Source organism: Crocuta crocuta, unplaced genomic scaffold, assembly GCF_008692635.1.
Source record: "Crocuta crocuta isolate KB4526 unplaced genomic scaffold, BGI_CrCroc_1.0 scaffold205, whole genome shotgun sequence".
NCBI classification, from domain to species: domain Eukaryota; kingdom Metazoa; phylum Chordata; class Mammalia; order Carnivora; family Hyaenidae; genus Crocuta; species Crocuta crocuta.
The window spans coordinates 2,166,325-2,185,275 of record NW_027530644.1 but is presented as its reverse complement, the minus strand read 5'-3'; the positions used below and the strand labels follow the sequence as shown (position 1 = coordinate 2,185,275).

Here is an 18,951-nt window from a genome sequence, read left to right as displayed (position 1 = left end):
GATTTAAAGGTTCTAAGCTATCCTTGAAATGAATAAACATGGGGGCGCCTGGGTGGCTCAGTCAGTTAAGCGTCCGACTTCGGCTCAAGTCATGATTTCACAGTTGTGGGTTCGAGCCCCAGGTCAGGCTCTGTGCTCTCAGCTAGCTCAGAGCCTGGAGCTTGCTTCAGATTCTGTGTCTCCCTCTTTCTCTGACCCTCTCCTGCTCATGCTCTCTCTCTCTCTCTCTTTCTCTCTCAGAAATAAATAAAACATTAAAAAATTTTTTAAAAAAGAAAAGAACAGGCATGTTTCCTGAACAATGAATAAAAAGAGATGGAGAACAAGACATATTTTCATAAAATTTTAATATATCAGGGAAAGAAGTTCAAAAGAACCTCAAGGAGGTTGGAAAAGCATATTCTAAATAAAAGAATGAAAATTAGGATTACATTATGCTCTTGATAGGCTAGGGTTGCCAGATTGGGCAAGTAAAAATATACAACATCTAGTTAAATTTGAATTTAAGATGGATGAGTAAATATTTAGTGTAAGTATATCCTAAATATTGCAAAGGATATCCTAAAAAATTTGTTGTTATTTGATTCAAATTTAACTTGATGAATTTAATTCTTCCAACAATCCTACAATGCCAACAATGGATGTAACTCTGGTAAGAACATCCAAGTAAGCCTTATTTACCTTTCCCTTAATGTAAGAAATCAAATAAAGCAACAAGGAGAAAAAACAGCAACAACAACAGCAAAATACCCTGTCCTGTTATTTTTTTTAAGTTTATTTATTTTGAGAGAGAGCATACAAGCATGTGCATGCAGGCGATGGGAAGAGGAGGAGGGAGAGAAAATCCTAAGCAGGCTCTGTGTTATCAGTAAGGAGCCGAACTCAGGGCTCAAACTCACAAATTGACAGATCCTGACCCTAGCTGAAACCAAGTTGCTTAACCAGCTGAGCCACCCAGGTGCCCTGTCTTGCTATTTTTAGCAAAACAGGCAATGGATGATACCTGCAGAAACCAAGGACTTTTAGAAGTTGCTATTAGAAGTTAAACTGTGCACAAAATGCAATGAGAATGTCAAAGCCCCTAATGAGAAGCAGGCCTCACAAAGTACCAGTGAAAGTGTACTTCCTGAAAAGGAGAAACTTATCCAGAAATACAAACTCTGTAACCTAATAAATCAAACAACTGAGGGGTGAGGTAACCTGAGCTTCAGCAGAAGTCACAAGATTGGGATGCAGAGAAAATGCACAGAGTATCTATCTGAGTGGGCTCCTAGCAGCAGATCTCAGGAAGATCCAGCAGAATCTTACTCCATGAAGGTCAAGGACTCCTTGGTAAGTGCAAGGGCTCTGTCCTGTTTGCCGCTGCTGCCTGGGAAGGCAGGGCTGGGAACAGAAATTCCCCCAGACTAGCTTGGGTTGGAGCACCAGACGGAGGAGGGCTACACCAAATATTTGTCAGGGGAGCCATGCTGGCTGGAATCGTGACGGTGAAGGGAGCACTTCTGAAGAAAGGTCTGAAGCCTGGCAGGGAACCCTGGCCCCTCCACCATCCATGAACTCACCTGCAGACAGCTGGACCAGGAACAACCATGTCCTTATAGATTAATGTTGAAGAAAGACTATGGCACAACATCAGCACAAAGATTTTATAAGAAAAAGTGTGAAAAGAGCTATAAAAATAGCAAATGCATGAAAAATATTCACGAGAAAAATGATGTCATAGATGAAGACACTGACCACACATTCCATTACAAGGTAAAAATCTTTTTTCTTTACTTTTTTTTTTTTTTTTAGTATTTTATCTACTAGGTAAAGGAAACTATCATCTCCATGTAAGAAGACAACAGAACACACATGTAGGAACTCATACCTTATTAGTAAATTTTTCTTTGATGCTTTTGATGTACTAACTGTGGATTTAGAAAGTCCTTCTTCAGATAACATTAAAATATTCATGTATTTTTAAATTCTAGTCCAATTTTTATATTTTATTAACCTGGAATTACAGCTTTATTATTTTTCTTTCACCAGTGCCCTCAGACACTAGATAAAGGTTCTACTTTAATCATATTTGTACATATGTAAATATACCATATATACCATATATATGTGTTCATTAGTTTTCTTATTTTAATTAAATACTTTTCTTATTTGTAACTCATTTTGAGCCAATATACAAAGCTGAATTAGAAAGAATATGTATATTCTATTGTCTGTAAAAATATCAACACATTTAAAAATACTTTAAGGAACATAGAAATTCTAGTTGAAGAATAATTATGTTTTGCAAAGGCGATTTTATTTACATTTAGTAGACAAAACATATAACAAAGTTTTTTAAAGGAAATAACATGTATCTCAGTAAGATTACCAGTTTTCGATAACAGTGTTAACTTTCTTGGATAGTGTGTATATATCCTGCATGGTATGGACATTTATCTTGGATATTGTCTATATATCCTACGTAGAATGGCTCTTTAGAAGATAAGTAAACCAGAGCCACATGGTCCAATGTAGTGGCAATGCCTTAATGTGTATGGATAGAGAGGCAATCTGCCTAGAAAAAGATTTTTTCCCTGAATTATATATTATAATAAGAAACAAGCAAATACCTTCTATGTTTTCAATGGGATTTATTTATATTTAAGTAAAAGTAGGAAATCTTAACATAAGTTATTTCCTTAATCATATTTATTTTGTATGACCACATTGTTATCAAGCAGCATTATGGAATGTTCCCTGGGGCCACAACTCTGAACTTTCCTGAACTATTTTTATAAACATCCTCTTTTGCAACTTTAAACATGACCTTTTACACTGAAGAAGCATGACTTGTCATTGCAAAGTTGTCATGTGTGACAATCTGACATCAAAGGAGAAGCCTCTTGATGAAGAATGTTTTATCTTTCATTCATTTACAAGATGATTTTTTTCTTTTCATGTGATTATCCATTCCATATGATTTTGTTTTCAGTTCTTTTTTCATCTGATACTATGGAATCAAACCAGTTAAAACTAAGCAGTGTAGCAATAAAACCAACCAAATACATACGATGTAGTATCTTATATAGGATTTTAGATGACATTTATGTTTTATATTACACATCTGTATTTAATATACTTTGGGCAATAAAAAGTTAGGAGCATGTAAACAAACAAAAATTTTTTCTGAAATCAATACATTGTTTTAACAGTCACAAAAACTTGGGTTTATTTCTTTCTCAGGAGTGCAGTAGAATAGTTTCATATTAAAATAAAAAGTCTTGCTGCTTTCCCTTTTTTCGGATTCCTGTTCTATACATTTTTAGGTAACAGAATATCCTGTAATTTCCTTGCAAAAACACCATTACTTGGTTAATATGATTATCAAATTTTAGACCAACTTTGCTGTCCTCACGTTTATGTACATCGATTACTTCACTGTTTACTTTTCCAAGCATGCGCTTATGCTAAAGATCCAAACACTAAACTGGGGAGTCATTGGTTATAATAAATGTACAATGATTGATTAGGACAATGACAAATCGTAGGAGTTGAAGTTTTGTTGCTATGGTAAGAGCTCTATTTAAGGTAGCTGTGCAGAGAAGCATTTGGGGACAGGAAAATGCATATTTCCAAGAAACCATATTGCATGCTTATTTGACTACTAGAAATTTTCTGGTTTGATGCATCACTGATATTTATGGTGGAATCTACATGCAGCTTCTTCAAGCTTGTTGCTCCATCTAGAGCCAGCGATATTACAGACGTCTCCCAGCCCATCACTATGTCTCTCTGTGCTCACTGCCAGGGAGGCTGCAGATTCTCCAATGAAATCCAATGTTAGATTCAAAACTGAAGATGTTTTATTTCAGATACCTACAATAGCTAGAGAAAGCAAATTTCAAAAAAACAGAGCAAATTTATGTTAGAGTTCTTACAGTACTTTTAATAGTTGTATGGGTTATTGTACCTACTACAAATTTTTGCTTAAAAATACAAATTGTTAATAGGAACTATTACTAAGGAGGTGACTTAGCAATTATTTTATCATCTATTCAGAGGAATTCCAGCATAGACAACAGTTAAAATATTTTACATATATTTTTTATCTCAAATGACTTTTTTTTCCCAAATGACTTTAAAAAATCTTTGTATTGGGTAGAATTTCAAACCCAGAAAGTAAAATGAACCATCCCCACATACCCATCAACCATCCTAAAAAAATTATCAACAATTATGCTTGTCATTCTTCAGTAACATTTATTGACTGCTTAAATAGCAGTCCCCAAGTCTGGTTTACCTCTTTCAAAAGTCACAAAAACAAAATGAGCTAGGTTAGAGGAAGAATTACTATAAAGTTAATAAAGATTGCTTGCATGAGTGCCTTCTGATATGTTCACATGCTTATATATTTTTGTTAAATTTGCAAAAGTTAGATATGTCAACTATAGTCAGTTAAGACTACTGCCTTTCTCTTTCAACTGCCCCTCAGCCATATTTTCTCTCTGATTGTAACCATGGGGTGGCAGTGGGTATTTCTGAGATTTTACCAAGAATTGACTGTACTTTTGTGCTCTGCCATCTCTATTTATAGTTATATTAATGGTGGCCATTCGGTTTGTAGTGTCTTCTAGCAAAAATATGACTATGGTCAATTCAAAGAATATTTTAAAGGACTCATACCATAGAAAACTTGAAATGTCCTGAAATCTTATAGCTCAGGTACCATAGAAATTTAACAAAGGTTTCCCCAAATTTGACAACAATCCTAACAATTACACTCCTGCTAAAGAGTTAAGAATTTGAAAGAAAACTCTTAAAATTGTCAAAAACAAACAAACAAAAAAGACATTTTTTTCATCCACTATGCTAGAGGAGAGTCTAAATTATTTTTTTATTCTTTGTATGGAAGGGGCCATTATAAAATTGTCAAACGAAGAGGCAATCAACATGTATGCAACCCAAAAAATTTAGGATGAAAATATTATACAGCTGTTACAAAAAATATTATCTATTTCCCCTACATTATGTGATATTTGAGAAATTTGTTAACTTTTTAAACATGATGTCATTTTAGGGCATCTGGCTGGGTCAGTCAGTAGAGCATGCAACTCTTGATCTTGAGGTCCTAAGTTTGAGCCCCACATTGGATGTGAAGCCTACATGGAATTTTAGCTGACTGTGTATTCATAATTTTGTATTTCTTAAAGTGAGTTCTCCAAATACTATTAAGCCTTAGGCCCTACAAATCCTGAATCCATCCCTAAGGTAGATAGTATTATTATTCTTGTATAAATTGCTATTCAGAGAGTTCAAGTGACTTTCCAAAGGCCACACATTTATTAAGAGGTGGAGCAGTCTTCAAAACCAGACTTTCTGACCCTAAAACATACAATTTTATATGTCATCTTGGCTAGCCTATGATACCAAGTTGTTTGGTCAAACACCAGTCCAGGTGTTACTGTAAAGGTATTTTTTAGATGGGATTAACATTTAAAACAGTAATTTTCAGTAAAGAAGATTACCCTCCATGATATGGGAGGGTTTCACCTAGTTAGTTGAAGGCCTTAAGAGAAAAGACTAAGGTTCTTTGGGGAAGGAAGAATTCTGCCTTCACACTGTCTTTGAACTCAAGACTGCAACATCAACTCTTCCTTGGTCTCTAGCCTGTTAGCCTGTCTTGCAGATTTCAGACTTACCAGACCTCACAATTGTGTGTGCCAATTCCTTCCAATGTCTCTTTATATATGTCCTATTGGCTCTGTTTCTCTGGAGAACTATGACTAGTGCAATAAGAGATATAAAGGAGTATAGGACAAATCAAAATAAAAAGCTTTTGCACAGTGAAGAAAGCCATTAACAAAAACAAAAAGGCAACCTACTGAGTGGGAGAAGATATTTGCAAATGACATATTTGGTTAATATCCAAAATATATAAAGAACTGGTACAACTCAACCTCAAAAACCCCCAAACAATCCACTTAAAAAAAATGGGCAGAGGACCTGAATGGACAATTTTCCAAAGAAGACATACAGATGATGGCCAATGAGGACATGAAAAGATTCTCAATATCATTAATCACCAGAGAAATGCAAATCAAAGCCACAGTGAGACATTACCTTACATATGTCAGAATGGCTAAAATAAAAAACACAAGAAAAACTAGCGTTGGCAAGGATGTGGAGGAAAGGTGACTCTCACACGCTATTGATGGGAATATAAATTGGTACACCCATTGTGAAGAACACTATGGAGTTTCCTCAAAAAATAAAAAATAGAAATACCATATGATCCAATAATCTTACTATTGGGTGCATACCTAAAGAAAATGAAAATAGTAATTGAAAAGATATACACTCCTCTATGTTTATTGAAGTATTATTTCCAATAGCCAAGATATGGAAACAACCTAAAAGCCCAATAGATGAATGGATAAGGAAGATGTAGTATGTATGCACATACACATACACACACACACAGTGGAGCATTATGCAGCCATAATAAGGATGAAATCATGCCATTTGTGACAACATGGATGGATCTAGGGAATATTATGCTAAGTGAAATAAATCGGGCTGAGAAATACAAATACCATATGATTTCTCTCCTATGTGGAATCTTTAAAAAAAAAAAGAATAAACAAAAGCAGAATCAAAGCCACAAATACAGAGAACAAACTGATGGTTGCTAAAGGGGAGAGTAGGGGGAATGGGCAAAATGGGTGAAGGGGATTGGGAGATACAGGCTTCCAGTTATGGAATGAATAAATATGGAAATAAAAGACACAGCATAAGGAATATAGTCAATGGTATTGTAATAGCTTTGTATGGTGACAGAGGGTAGCTACCTTTAGGGTGAGCATAGCATAATATAAAAATTTGTTGAATTGCTATGTTGTAACTGAAACCAATGTAACATTCTGTGTCGACACTCAAATAAAAAAATCAACAAAAAAAAGATTCTTCAAAAAATGCAAAGAAGTATATGTTCTTGTTGGCTCTCTAATAGTTACTAATCATATACTCATGGCAATTCAGTTAACTTATTTAGGCTTTAGTTTGATTATCTCCAAAGTAAGGAAATCATCTTAGACCAAGATTTCTTCAACTTGGCACAGTTGACATTTTGGGTTTAGGTAATACTTTGTTGTGAGGGAGACTGTCCTATGCCTTGTAGGATGGTTAGCAGCATCTGTGGCTCTGTCCACTAGATGCCAGTAGTAGCATCCAGTTGTGACAACCATGTATATCTCCAGACATTTTCTAATATGCCCTAGCTGGGGGGGGCAGGGGACAAAAATCCCTCCCATCCTGTTTGAACACTGCTGTATTGGATCACCTTTAAGTTATAATATATGCATCCGTAATGTTACTGTGGAGATTATACAGGCCGAGGCAGCTTTGGAAATTTCAGGAGAAGGCTGTTCGACCATTTAGTGGAATGTCAGAGAGGTGATATTCTAATATTCTGTAATTCTTATTTGCTTTAGTTCCTATAAGTAAGAAACAAAAAATGGAGGAAGGCCAGAAAGGTTGGCAACATAAAGCTCTTGGCAAAGCGTAAGCTGCAGGCAACTTGAGGGCAGTCATAGGAGTGACAGAGAATAGATAAAAAAGGGAAGAACGGTGGAATTTTGTGCTTATTTATTTCTGAGAGGAATAAATCTTAGCTGGGAAACAGTTGTTGTTTCAAATCTAAGCCACCAGTGGCAACCTCACATTCAGTACTGGGAGGAGGGCATGATCTACCACAGGGCCCATGGGTGGGGGTTGCTGGACTTTGTGGATGCACAGGAATTTGTAGAAGTCTACATGATTTTGCAGGGCATATTGCCTTGCTAATAGTGATGCAAATAAAGTTATTTTTCGAAAGAATACTTTTGGGGGCGGGGTGAGGAGGGAGTATGATTTGCCTGAGTAAATGCAGTCATCTTTAGGCTCCTTCCTGTTAAATGAGCAAGAAGAGAAAAACATTGCAGCACCCCGCTAGATGGTGCTATATTGGACTATTTCATGAAGCATGGCTAAATTAAGATTAATGTGACCCTGTCATTCCCAGCATGTTTTCTCAGTTCTTTTGAGATAATTTGGATTTAGATATACTTCATATGAAAGATACTTGCCAATTAAAAAAAATTTTTTTTTTCATTCTAGGGTTAATCTCCATCTCTGATTCAAAATATATGCATTCATATTCCAAGCAACTTGTCAACAGTGAGGCTCAGGCTCAGAAGGCACTAGAACATGCTGTGTTCTTAGCAAAAGATTTGTTCCTTTTTTTCTATTTTAATCAATGCTGTAGTCAGGTGATTAATAACACTACTACTGGGCTGTGAGTACAAGCAAAATTGATATAAAACCCTTTTAGCTTTAATTTCCTTAACACTTTGCTGACTGATAGTCCGAGTTTAGTTTTGTGCCTACCCTTGGCAGGCTGAGGCATTAAAAAGGCAGAAGTTGGGATATTGAAATACTTTGCAGAGCTCTGAAATATAGTTGTGTGCTCCAAAACGGAGCCCTGTAAAACAGACCCTTGGAGTTCTGGTTACATGGCATTTAGCAAAGGAACTTAGCTACCTGGGTGACTGGGTAGCCTCATGTCAAAGCGAGAAGTTCTTCTTTTAATTTTTTTAACGTTTATTTATTTTTGAGACAGAGAGAGACAGACCATGAGCTGGGGAGGGGCAGAGAGTGAGGGAGACACAGAATCTGAAACAGGCTCAAGGCTCTGAGCTGTCAGCACGGAGCCCAATGTGGGGCTTGAACCCACAGGCCATGAGAGCATGACCTGAGCTGAAGTCAGACGCTTAACCGACTGAGCCACCCAGGTGCCCCCAAAGTGAGAAGTTCTAAGGGCTCATTTAAGCAATTATCTCCTAACTGGGAAGCTGTGAGACTCATAGTCTACTGAAATTTTTCATCAGAAAAAGAACACAAATATCCTATCTTTTTTAAATCTGCAAGTCAGTTTACCAGTATGGATGAGCCTAGGGAAGGACCCCCCTGCAGTTGTTATAAGGGGTTTTTTGCTTGTTTTGTTTTTGAGGAAAAGAAACTATCGTTGACCCTCATCAGAACAGGATTCATTACATAGCAAAATAGTAACGGACCCTCAAGGGCCGTTGGGGGTGGTAGTCAGCAAGGTGTGAAGGGTAAATGGGGAGAATTACTGCATTACACATGGCCCCAATCCCACTTAAAACATGGTTGGAAAATAAAGTCAAAATAAAATGGTGTCAGAGGTGACTCAACTTAGGCAGAGAACAAGTAAAGTCAAAGATAAAAGTCAAGAAAATGGAAGAAAAACCTGCCCTCATCTATTTGTCATACACCTCTGTTTATCAAAAAATACTGAAAACCAATAATGCATTTTTCCCCCACATATTTGCCATCAAAATAATAGAGAGGAAGGCTGAGTACAAGTGAACCAGCCAGGACCCTGGCATGCTAAAGCAAACACAAAATTCCACTTGAACAGTTTTGCCTAAGTGTAAGGGCCTGACCTTGAAGTTTATTTCCTTCAAAACTCACTAGCAACAATTCTTTTTCTTAGTATAGTAGAGATATCTAGGTAAAAATCCTTATCAAACAAATACAAACTATAACAACGGATTTAAAGATTTTTTTTAATTTTTAAAAAAAATTTATTATTCTTTTTCATGTTTATTTTTGAGACAGAGAGAGACAGATGGTGAGCAGGGGAGAGGCAGAGAGAGGGAGACACAGGATCTGAAGCAGGCTCCGGGCTCTGAGCTGTCAGCACAGAGCCCAACGTGGGGCTTGACTTCACAAACCATGAGATCATGACCTGAGTCCAAGTCTGATGCTTAACCGACTGAGCCACTCAGGTGCCTCCAACTGATTTAAAGATTTAAAGACAGGGAGAAACAGAAGGAAGGGTGGTGGAGGGGGCCCTTCAGGACTTCTGGCCGGCAGTGGGTACACAAACCACTGTCTGGAGTTTTTGATGTATCTCAGAGAGAGAAACAACTCCTAAATTATCAGGTGTCCCTCCATGGACTCTTTTCTACCCCCACCCACAAGTTAACATACATTCTGTGAAACAACAACAACAAACAAACAGAAAGAAAAGTTTCTCAGTAAAACACATGTGAAAACCACTCATTCTCTATTGCCTTTTTAGAGATTTCTGGTGCACTCGGGCATATTAAAGAGTATAAAATATTCCAAGAGGTTCCGGGAAAGGAAAATCTGTATCTGCAGTTAGCATTTCCCAAACTGAAATCCCCTTCCCCTTCCTCGCCTTCACCCCCATGAATACCTATTAGCATTTCACAGGCCGTTAGTATTCCCTAGAAGAGTATTCATAGAGTGCTACTCCAGGGATAAAAGTATTACACCTTCTTGCCCCCACTAAAAGGATTGTGAAGATTGAGAGGACTTACCAAAAGGATTTACTTAATATCCTGAGAGTTCAGATTTTTGCTTAAGTTTGGCTTCTTGGTACAGTTGTTTAGTTTTTGCCCTATCATTCTCCTAATTGAAACGTCATCTGTGTTGGGAAATAACTGTTTTGTGACTCCTGTAAACAATAAGAACAATAAACACACAAAAATAGTTTAAGTATGAAGTATGAATTGAGATAAAATATCAAGCAATCCACATTATGCTTTTGTCTCCACTTTGCAAAGGCAGCCCAAACACCCATGAGATAGTTAGATGAATACGTAGGCAGGGTTTTCAAAGCAAAACAAGAGATACCAAAGGTCTGTTACAAACTGAGAGCAGACGTACTTGTCTTCCTATCGTGCCACTCAACTTTAACCTTGCTACTTGTTCTGAACTCTAGATTCCCCGTGCTCCAAAATGTTAGGAATTTGTTTTTATCCATTCTCAGCAACAGTTGAAACAACTAGATTCTGACTGAACCTTTTCCAGCTAAGAAATGATATATTAAAATACAGAGAGCTCGGGGCGCCTGGGTGGCTCGGTCAGTTAAGTGTCCGACTTCGGCTCATGATCTCACAGTCCGTGGGTTCAAGCCCTGCGTCTGGCTCTGTGCTGACAGCTAGCTCAGAGCCTGGAGGCTATTTCAGATTCTGTGTCTCCCTCTCTCTCTGACCCTCCCCTGCTCACGCTGTCTCTCTCTCTCTCTCTCTCTCTCAGAAATAAATAAAAACATTAAAAAAATTAAAGAAAATACAGAGCTCAATTCAGTGATTTCCTAAATTGATATTTGCAAAAAAAAATTTGATAACCTAGATTATTGTATTTGAGGAGATTCATTAACTTAAAAACCATAGGTAGGAAATTAGCCTCTATTTTTCTAGAATAAAAGATAAGAGATCTATAACCAAGATAAGAAAGAGAAAATAAGATACAAACTGCTACTTGAAATTTTGTTCGAAAGGATTTTGAAATGCATTTTTCTAAAACTATGAATTTAATAAATTCAAACATGTCAGTGAAATAAAATTTAGTTTTATTTTAATAACTGCTTTAATGTAAATTATTTCCACAAAATTTACTTTATTTAGTTAGAGGTTTAGTTTAGGCTATCTTGAAATTTTTCTTTCATAGAAAAATAAACCACAAAAAGACCATGAAAGAATGACTTAACTTTGAATGATAAAATAATTTCAAATTAGTGTGACAATGCAATGCAATTATATTATCACCTATGATTTCTTGAACTTCATTCTGATTCATTGCTGGTTTTACAGCTTTGTCCCTCGAAGTAGAAGACTTTGCCCCCGTCAGGCTGTGTGTGGCCATGTATTCATTTGTGTACAGTACTTGCATTAAATCATTAATAAACTTCTGAGGCTTGCTCTTGTTACAACGGGCAATCTGCCATTTTTCAATCTTGAACTAAAAAATACAAAATAATAGTTGAAACTATACAAAGAAAAGGCAAGTATCTGCAGAAATATATTACCAATTGAGTTAAGACACACTGTGAAAACAAAATCAACATTCTTTAAGTTGATGCATTTACTTCTAATATATATTTTACATTTCAGGGGTTAGAGTTCAACGTTATCTGTGATATAATGCCCAATATTTATGTAGTGTTTGTCCCCGAGTACATACAAATTCTTGTATGTTATCTGAATTTGACAGTTTAGGGTTAAGTCCCATCCCCAACACCTCCTACTAAGTGTGGTAGGCAGAATAATGGCCCACTGAAGATATTCATATTCTTGGAGTCTGTGAATTTGTTACTTTTATAAGGGAAAAACAACTTCGTACGGTGTGATTAAAGTTAAGTACCTTAGGATGAGAAAATGATCCTGGATTATCCAGGTGGGCCCAATTTTATCACAGAGGCCTTAAATGCAGAAGAGGGAGGCAGAAGAATGGATCAGAAAAAAGATGCAGGGGGGTACCTGGGTGACTTAGTCGATTAAGCATCCAACTCTTGATTTCGGCTCAGGTCATGAGCTCAAGTTCAGGTTCAGGTTCATGAGATCAAGCCCTGTGTCAGGTTCTGCGCTGATAGTGCAGAGCCTGCTTGGGATTCTCTCTCTCCCTCTCTCTCTGATGCTCCCCCAACCCCTCAAAAATAAATAAATAAGTAAATAAACATTAAGAACGAAACACATAAGAAGGAGGACAGAGTGGAAGAGTGAGAGGGGCTTTGTCTGCCATGGCTGGCTTTGAAAGTGGTGGAATGGACCACAAACTAAGGAATATGGTTGCCTGTAGAGGTGGGAATGGACAGTGTATAGTCAGCAAGAAAACAGGGAACCCAATTCGACAACCACAAGAAACTGAATTCTACAATAACCTAAATGAGCAAGAAACAGATTCTTCCATAGAACTTCCAGAAAGGAATGCACCTGCTGACTCCTTGATTTTACCACACTTCTGATTTCTAGGACTCTGAGATAATACATTTGTATTATTATAAGTCACGAAGTTTGTTGTCATCTGTTATACAGCAAAAGGAAATTGATGTAACAAGATTCAAGTATTCTAAATGTTGGATTGGTAGTATTTAATTATTGCTCTGGAAATCATATTTTCAAAGCTGATACCTCTGTCTAATGAAACTCTGTCTTTTCAGCTTTTGTTTCTTGATGAAGAGAAATTAGGGAAGTAGGGAAAGAATTATGCTTACCCAGCATGCAGAGGCTGAGATTTACCTTCTCTCAATGATGTAATTTTGTAATCCTTAATGTGTAGTTACCTATTACTGGTTTAAGAGTTTTCTAGGGCACCTGGTTGGCTCAGTCGGTTAAGCATCTGACTTTGGTTCAGGTCATGATCTTGTGGTTTGTGTGTTCAAGCCCTGGATTTGGCTCTGTACTGACAACACGAAGACTGTTTGGGATTCTTTGTCTCTCTCTCTCTCTCTGCCCCTCCCCACTTGCATTTCTCTTTCTTTCACTCTTTCACTCTCAAAATAAAATCATAAACTTAAAAAAAAGTTTTCTAGTTTAATAACCTCGTCATTGACCACAATTTGACTTTAGTTTTCTTTTTTTTTAATGTTTTATTTATTTTTGAGAAAGACAGCATGAGCGGGGGAGGGTCAGAGAGAGAGGGAGACACAGAATCTGAAACAGGTTCCAGGCTCTGAGCTAGCTGTCAGCACAGAGCCTGACGCGGGGCTCGAACTCACAAACCGCGAGATCATGACCTGAGCCGAAGTCGGATGCTTAACCGACTGAGCCACCCAGGCGCCCCTGACTTTAGTTTTCTAAACAATATTTGTTTCACAACAAATGTTTTGATTTATTGTGAAAAAATTGTTTTATGTAATTGCAATGTTATGATCATGACCTAAAGTTATCTAATGTTATCTGATAAAACAATGATTAATTGTAGTCTCTTTTTAAAATTTAATTTTTGAGTAATCTCTACACCCAACATGGAATTTGAATCCACCACCCTGCGATCAAGAGTTGCACGCTCCATGGTCCGAGCCAGCCAGGCACTCCGTCATTCTGTAGTCTTATTTTAATTTTTGTATTTACTGTATCCTAGAAAAAGATAGGGCAAGTATTCCAACTGACCTGTTTCTCATCAGTATGATGCTCTTCTTCAGCTTTCAAGGAAATTGGTGAACTGGAATTAGAATTAGAATTACTGCACATTGAGGCAAATGAATCTGGTGAGGAGTTGTTTGTTGCTCTCCAGAGGGTGGACGCAGATGTAGACATCGTTCCTCCACCCTTAAGTAGGGCCTCTGCCATACCAACCAATTCTTCAAACTGGGTGACTGCCTGGGGTAACACTAAAACGGCAAGAAAAAGTAACACTTCATAAATACTTTTAATAATAGAGGCATATATTCTTATTTTTTTGTATTGTGGTACATGCATATTATAGTGTATATAGAAATAGGTGGGACAAATTGTTGACATTTTCTACTTTTGTAAACTAAGCCTGGCAAGAAGAGTGATTAAGACATATTTACTTTTTATTGTTTAATTTAACAATGGCTTAATAATAATAAATCAATTTAAAAACATCTGGTTATTGGAGGTGCCTCGATGGCTAAGTCAATTAAGCATCTGATTCTTGATTTTGGCTAAGGTCATGATCTCATGGTTAGTGGGTTAAGCCTGCATGGGGCTCTGTGCTGACAGTGTGGAACCTGCTTAGGATTCTCTGTCTCTCCCTTCTCTCTCTGCCTCTGTCTCTCAAAAATAAATAAACTTTTAAAAAGTTGGTTATTGTATTTAAATATATATGCATTACATCATAACTCAAATAACTAAATGAATTATAAAATAACTAAAATGAATTAAAGAGTTGATTCCTTTTTTCTAATTGCTAATAGTATTATTTGAAAGTTTTAAATTTCATTTGGAGACATTACTGATTCTAGTATCAATTACCTTCCCGATAGTCACATCAGGCCAATTTAAGTGACCAGTAAAATAAACCATTTCTGTTTAAATTTATTAAAATAACATTTTAGTGATCCTTGTGTGTGGTTTTCCAGGGAGTTAAATTTCATCAAATTAATAAAAATCTATTGCTACAATTCAAATATTTGTTTTCACATATTAAGGATGAATTTTGGTAATTAGCTGAATGTTCTCTTTGTTTCTTTTTAAATGGAAACCCACACATTCAAAGGTTCATGTCTCCATGTAAAATGGTCTTATCTGTTGTTATATATAGTTTTTTTCCTAAGGACAAATAACATTTTGTTGGAGTTGGAAGGCACATTGAACCCTATCTAATTTAGCTCCCACTCTATGGTTGGGGGTACTGGATGTTGGAGAAGTAAAAAGACTCTAAAATGTTTTTGGACTTTTCTTAAGCACATTATTAAGCTATAATCCTTAGATTAATATTTGATTTGAAAGCTGAAAACCAGCATATTGATAATATGTACAAATCAATACATCGGGTACCATATTAATAGAAAAATAGTAAAATCTGCTAAAGAAAATCCTCTTTTATATTCCTTCAATTAATATTTACTAAGCATCTCTCATGTGCCAGACACTAATTCAATAAGCATTATTTATTGAGCATTTAATAATAAACATTTATCTAGCTTTTACTCTGTGCCAGGCACTATTCTGAGTACTTTGCTGATGTTCATTCATTTAATCCTCATTACTCTCTGAGACAGATATTATCATTACCCCCGGTTTATAGATGAGGACAATTAGGCAGTGAGAGAGGTTAAAAAACCCATCCAGGGTCAACTCAGTGGAAAGAAGAGTTAAGATTTAAATTCAGACTTAGCCAATTCCATACTATAAATGAATATGTTATGTAGGTGGTCAACATTTGCCAACCACCATATTAAATGCTAAGGCTGAGACTGGGCACAAAACCAAATGTGATCCTGGCCTTTTGGAACTGAAGTGAAAGAGAGGGAGAGGGGCATTATTTACCTAACCATGGTGTAGAGTAAGAATTTGGCCTGCTTAAAGAGAGGTCTGGCCTCCACCTAATCACCTAGTTCCTGGAAAGTAGCCTCTAAACCCTTGGAATTTCCTGAATGACAGGAGGCATGTCTTTGTTATTCAGGGTGAGCCCCTCAGCCCCCATCTGATATTTATGCTAAGGTGTATTTCAGGGTGTGGACAATCACACCCAATAGTCTTAGTGTAGAAGTGACCATAGCCAGAAAGCTACACAGATTTAGAGACTGAGTTCAACATAGGCAATCAACCACTCAGTCAATTAATCATGCCTACATAATGAACCTTCAATAAAAACTCTGAACACTGGAGTTCAGATGAGCTTCCTAGATGGACAATACTCCATGTATATCGTTAACATAAATGCTAGGAGGGTAATGCATTCTGAAGGCAACAGAAGCTCACATTTGGAAACCACCCATACTCTACTCTATGTGTGTCTTCCAACTTTGGCTGGTCTAATTTGTATTCTTTTCCTGTAGGAAATGTAACTATGAGTATAATAAGTTTCAGTGAGTTGTGAGTTTCTTTAGCAAATTATTGGACCTGAGGGTGCTTTTGGAAAATGTCTGAGCTTATAATTGGCATCAGAAATCTTAGGTAAATGTGGCAGTCTAGAGGACAGTGCCCTTAATTTTGCAATTTGGCTAACGAGGTACATGTAAAGAAATGAAAAATTACAATTGTTAAGTGTCACAAAAGAGAGGCATAATATGTTTGACTCGGCCTGGGGAGGGATATGGAAAGTTTCTCTGGGGAGGTCAAGATTGATCTAGAGCCAAAGGTTGAGCAGGGATTAAATAGCGGGAGGAAGTTAGGAGGTCATCAGAGGCAAAGGAAATGTAAGTTCTGTATTTGAGGAACTGCAAGAAGGCAGTTAGGATGTAAAGAGAAAAGGGGAATTTGCTATAAAGTGAGGTTTAAAGAATATTTACTGATTTCTTCCCTAATAATGAAAGTTGGACATGTTCATTGGAATGCATCCTTCTGGTCATTTCTGTGTATCTCTACCCATATTCATGTATTTTCTTATAAATATATTTCTATATAAATAGCTAGGACTGTACTATACACATAGAGTTGTGTCATGGTTCTTTTTTCCAATTAAGACTGTAAGTTTAATATTTGCCTATTTCATTAAATCTTCTAGGAAAATATGGTCTTTTGAGGTCTAATTTACATTGACACAAAAGCAAGATCTTACACAAAGTGTGAGCAAAAATTAAGTAGGTAAAAGAGGATGAGTTTGACAAAGTGATATATCCAGTTAGCGGACACCCAACAAGATATAGCACATCTCCATCCTTCCAGAAAGTTGCCTCTTGTCCCTTCTAGGTCAATCCTTGGACTCGCCTTAGAGGCAACCACTGATTTGACTTCTTTGGTCAGAGATAAATTTTACCTATTCTAGAATTACACATAAATGATTTCAAATGGTATATTCTCTGGTTTTTTGGTCTGACTTTTTTTTTTTTGCTCTGCATAATGTTTTGAGATTTATTCATGTTGTTGTATGTATCAGTTACTCATTCCTTTTCATTGTTAATATTTTACTATATTACTATATTTTTTACTAATATTACTAATATTTTACTATATTACACATACTATATAGTATGTGGATACTCCATAAAATTTTCATTCATTTGTTGATGGGGTTATTTTCCATTTGAAAACATGATTTTAATGGTTCCCTAATATTCTGAGGTATTGATGTTTTATAATTTATTTAAATGCTCTCTTTTTTCAAATTTAGGTTGCTTCCAGTTTTTCTTTATTACAAACAAAACTCATAACCTGCCTTGCACATACATCCTCATATATGTCTCTGATCACAATAATGCTACAAATTCCTGAAAGCAATAGGGTCAAAGGTATAAATGTTGTCCAACCTCAACTAATACTGCTGAACTGCATTCCAGAAAGATTCTTCCAAATTACACACCCACTAACAATGTAAGAAGTCAGTGTTTCACTCCACCATCAATAACAGGTGTGAGTCACTAATAATAACCTTCACTATTTGGATAGGTAGAAAGGTTAATAAAATTTAAATTACAATTATTTTATTATTTTCAAGTTAAATATATACTATTTATTGATTATTTGACCTTATATGAGTTATCTGTTGGACCATGGAATATTAGTACTTAAATTTTTTTTTCTAATGTTTATTTTTTGAGAGAGAGAGAGAGAAAGAGCACAAGTGCAGGAGGGGCAGATAGAGATGCAGACACAGAATTTGAACCAGGTTCTATGCTCTGAGCTGATGCGAGCTCAGAGTCTGATGCGAGGCTTGAACTCATGAACCATAAAACATGACCTGAGCCAAAGTCAGCTGCTTAACCGACTGAGCCACCCAGTTGCCTCAGTACTTTTCTTAAATGTAATTTCTTTGCCCAATGTGGGGCTCAAACTTACAACCCTGAGATCACATGTTTCATGTTCTACCACCTGAGCCAGACAGGCACCTCTAGTACTTTTTCTATTTTTAATAATTTAGACAGTTTTCGTAAAGTGCTTATAAGTGTGCCAAATGTGTTATAAGCACAGTGTGTTAGCTATTGTTATTTACTCTCTTATCTGTGAAGCATTTTAACCTTTTATTTGTCATAAGTTGCAAGTATTTTTCTTAGAGTGTTTACCTTTTAATTTCATGATATTTTGAAAGCATATACACATTTTTAGTTTTTATTATAAAGTAGCAGTTTTTTCTTCAGTGTATTTATTTTATGCTTAGAAAGTCATTTGCCATTCAGATCAGTCAAATACTCATATATTTTGTATGGTTTAAACATCTTTTTACAAATGAGTTTTTTTCTACCTGGATATAATTTTTTAACTTCTAATGAATAGTTTTAAACATAAACAAAAATTGTAAACTCCCATATATCCATCCTCCAATTTCAAGTCACAGCCAGTCTCATTCTCTTTAAACCCCCATCCACTTTCTCCCCATCCCTAAGAATACTTCAAGCAAATCACAGGCAGTATCTCATTTATCTGTAAATATTTCCATATGTATCCCTAAAGGCAAGAAAACATATAGGTTTGAAATATAAAAATATTACATAAATATAAAATATAAATATAATGCCATTTTGAAAATCTT

General features: G+C 36.2%; 1 protein-coding gene across 3 annotated transcripts in view; it reads right to left on the bottom strand.

Annotated features, from left to right (window-relative positions):
* Nucleotides 1–2,613: 2,613 nt before the first annotated feature.
* BEND6 (BEN domain containing 6) overlaps nt 2,614–18,951 on the bottom strand; it is a 54,378-nt gene continuing 38,040 nt past the window's right edge. For all 3 annotated transcript variants that reach the window (XM_077769076.1, XM_077769078.1, XM_077769077.1), the window contains 4 exons: nt 13,965–14,185; nt 11,622–11,814; nt 10,389–10,525; nt 2,614–3,867 (listed from right to left, as the gene is read on the bottom strand). In XM_077769076.1, coding sequence (XP_077625202.1) covers nt 10,398–10,525; nt 11,622–11,814; nt 13,965–14,185 — 542 coding nt within the window. In that variant the 3' untranslated portion in view covers nt 2,614–3,867; nt 10,389–10,397. The remainder of the gene's footprint in view (nt 3,868–10,388; nt 10,526–11,621; nt 11,815–13,964; nt 14,186–18,951) is intronic.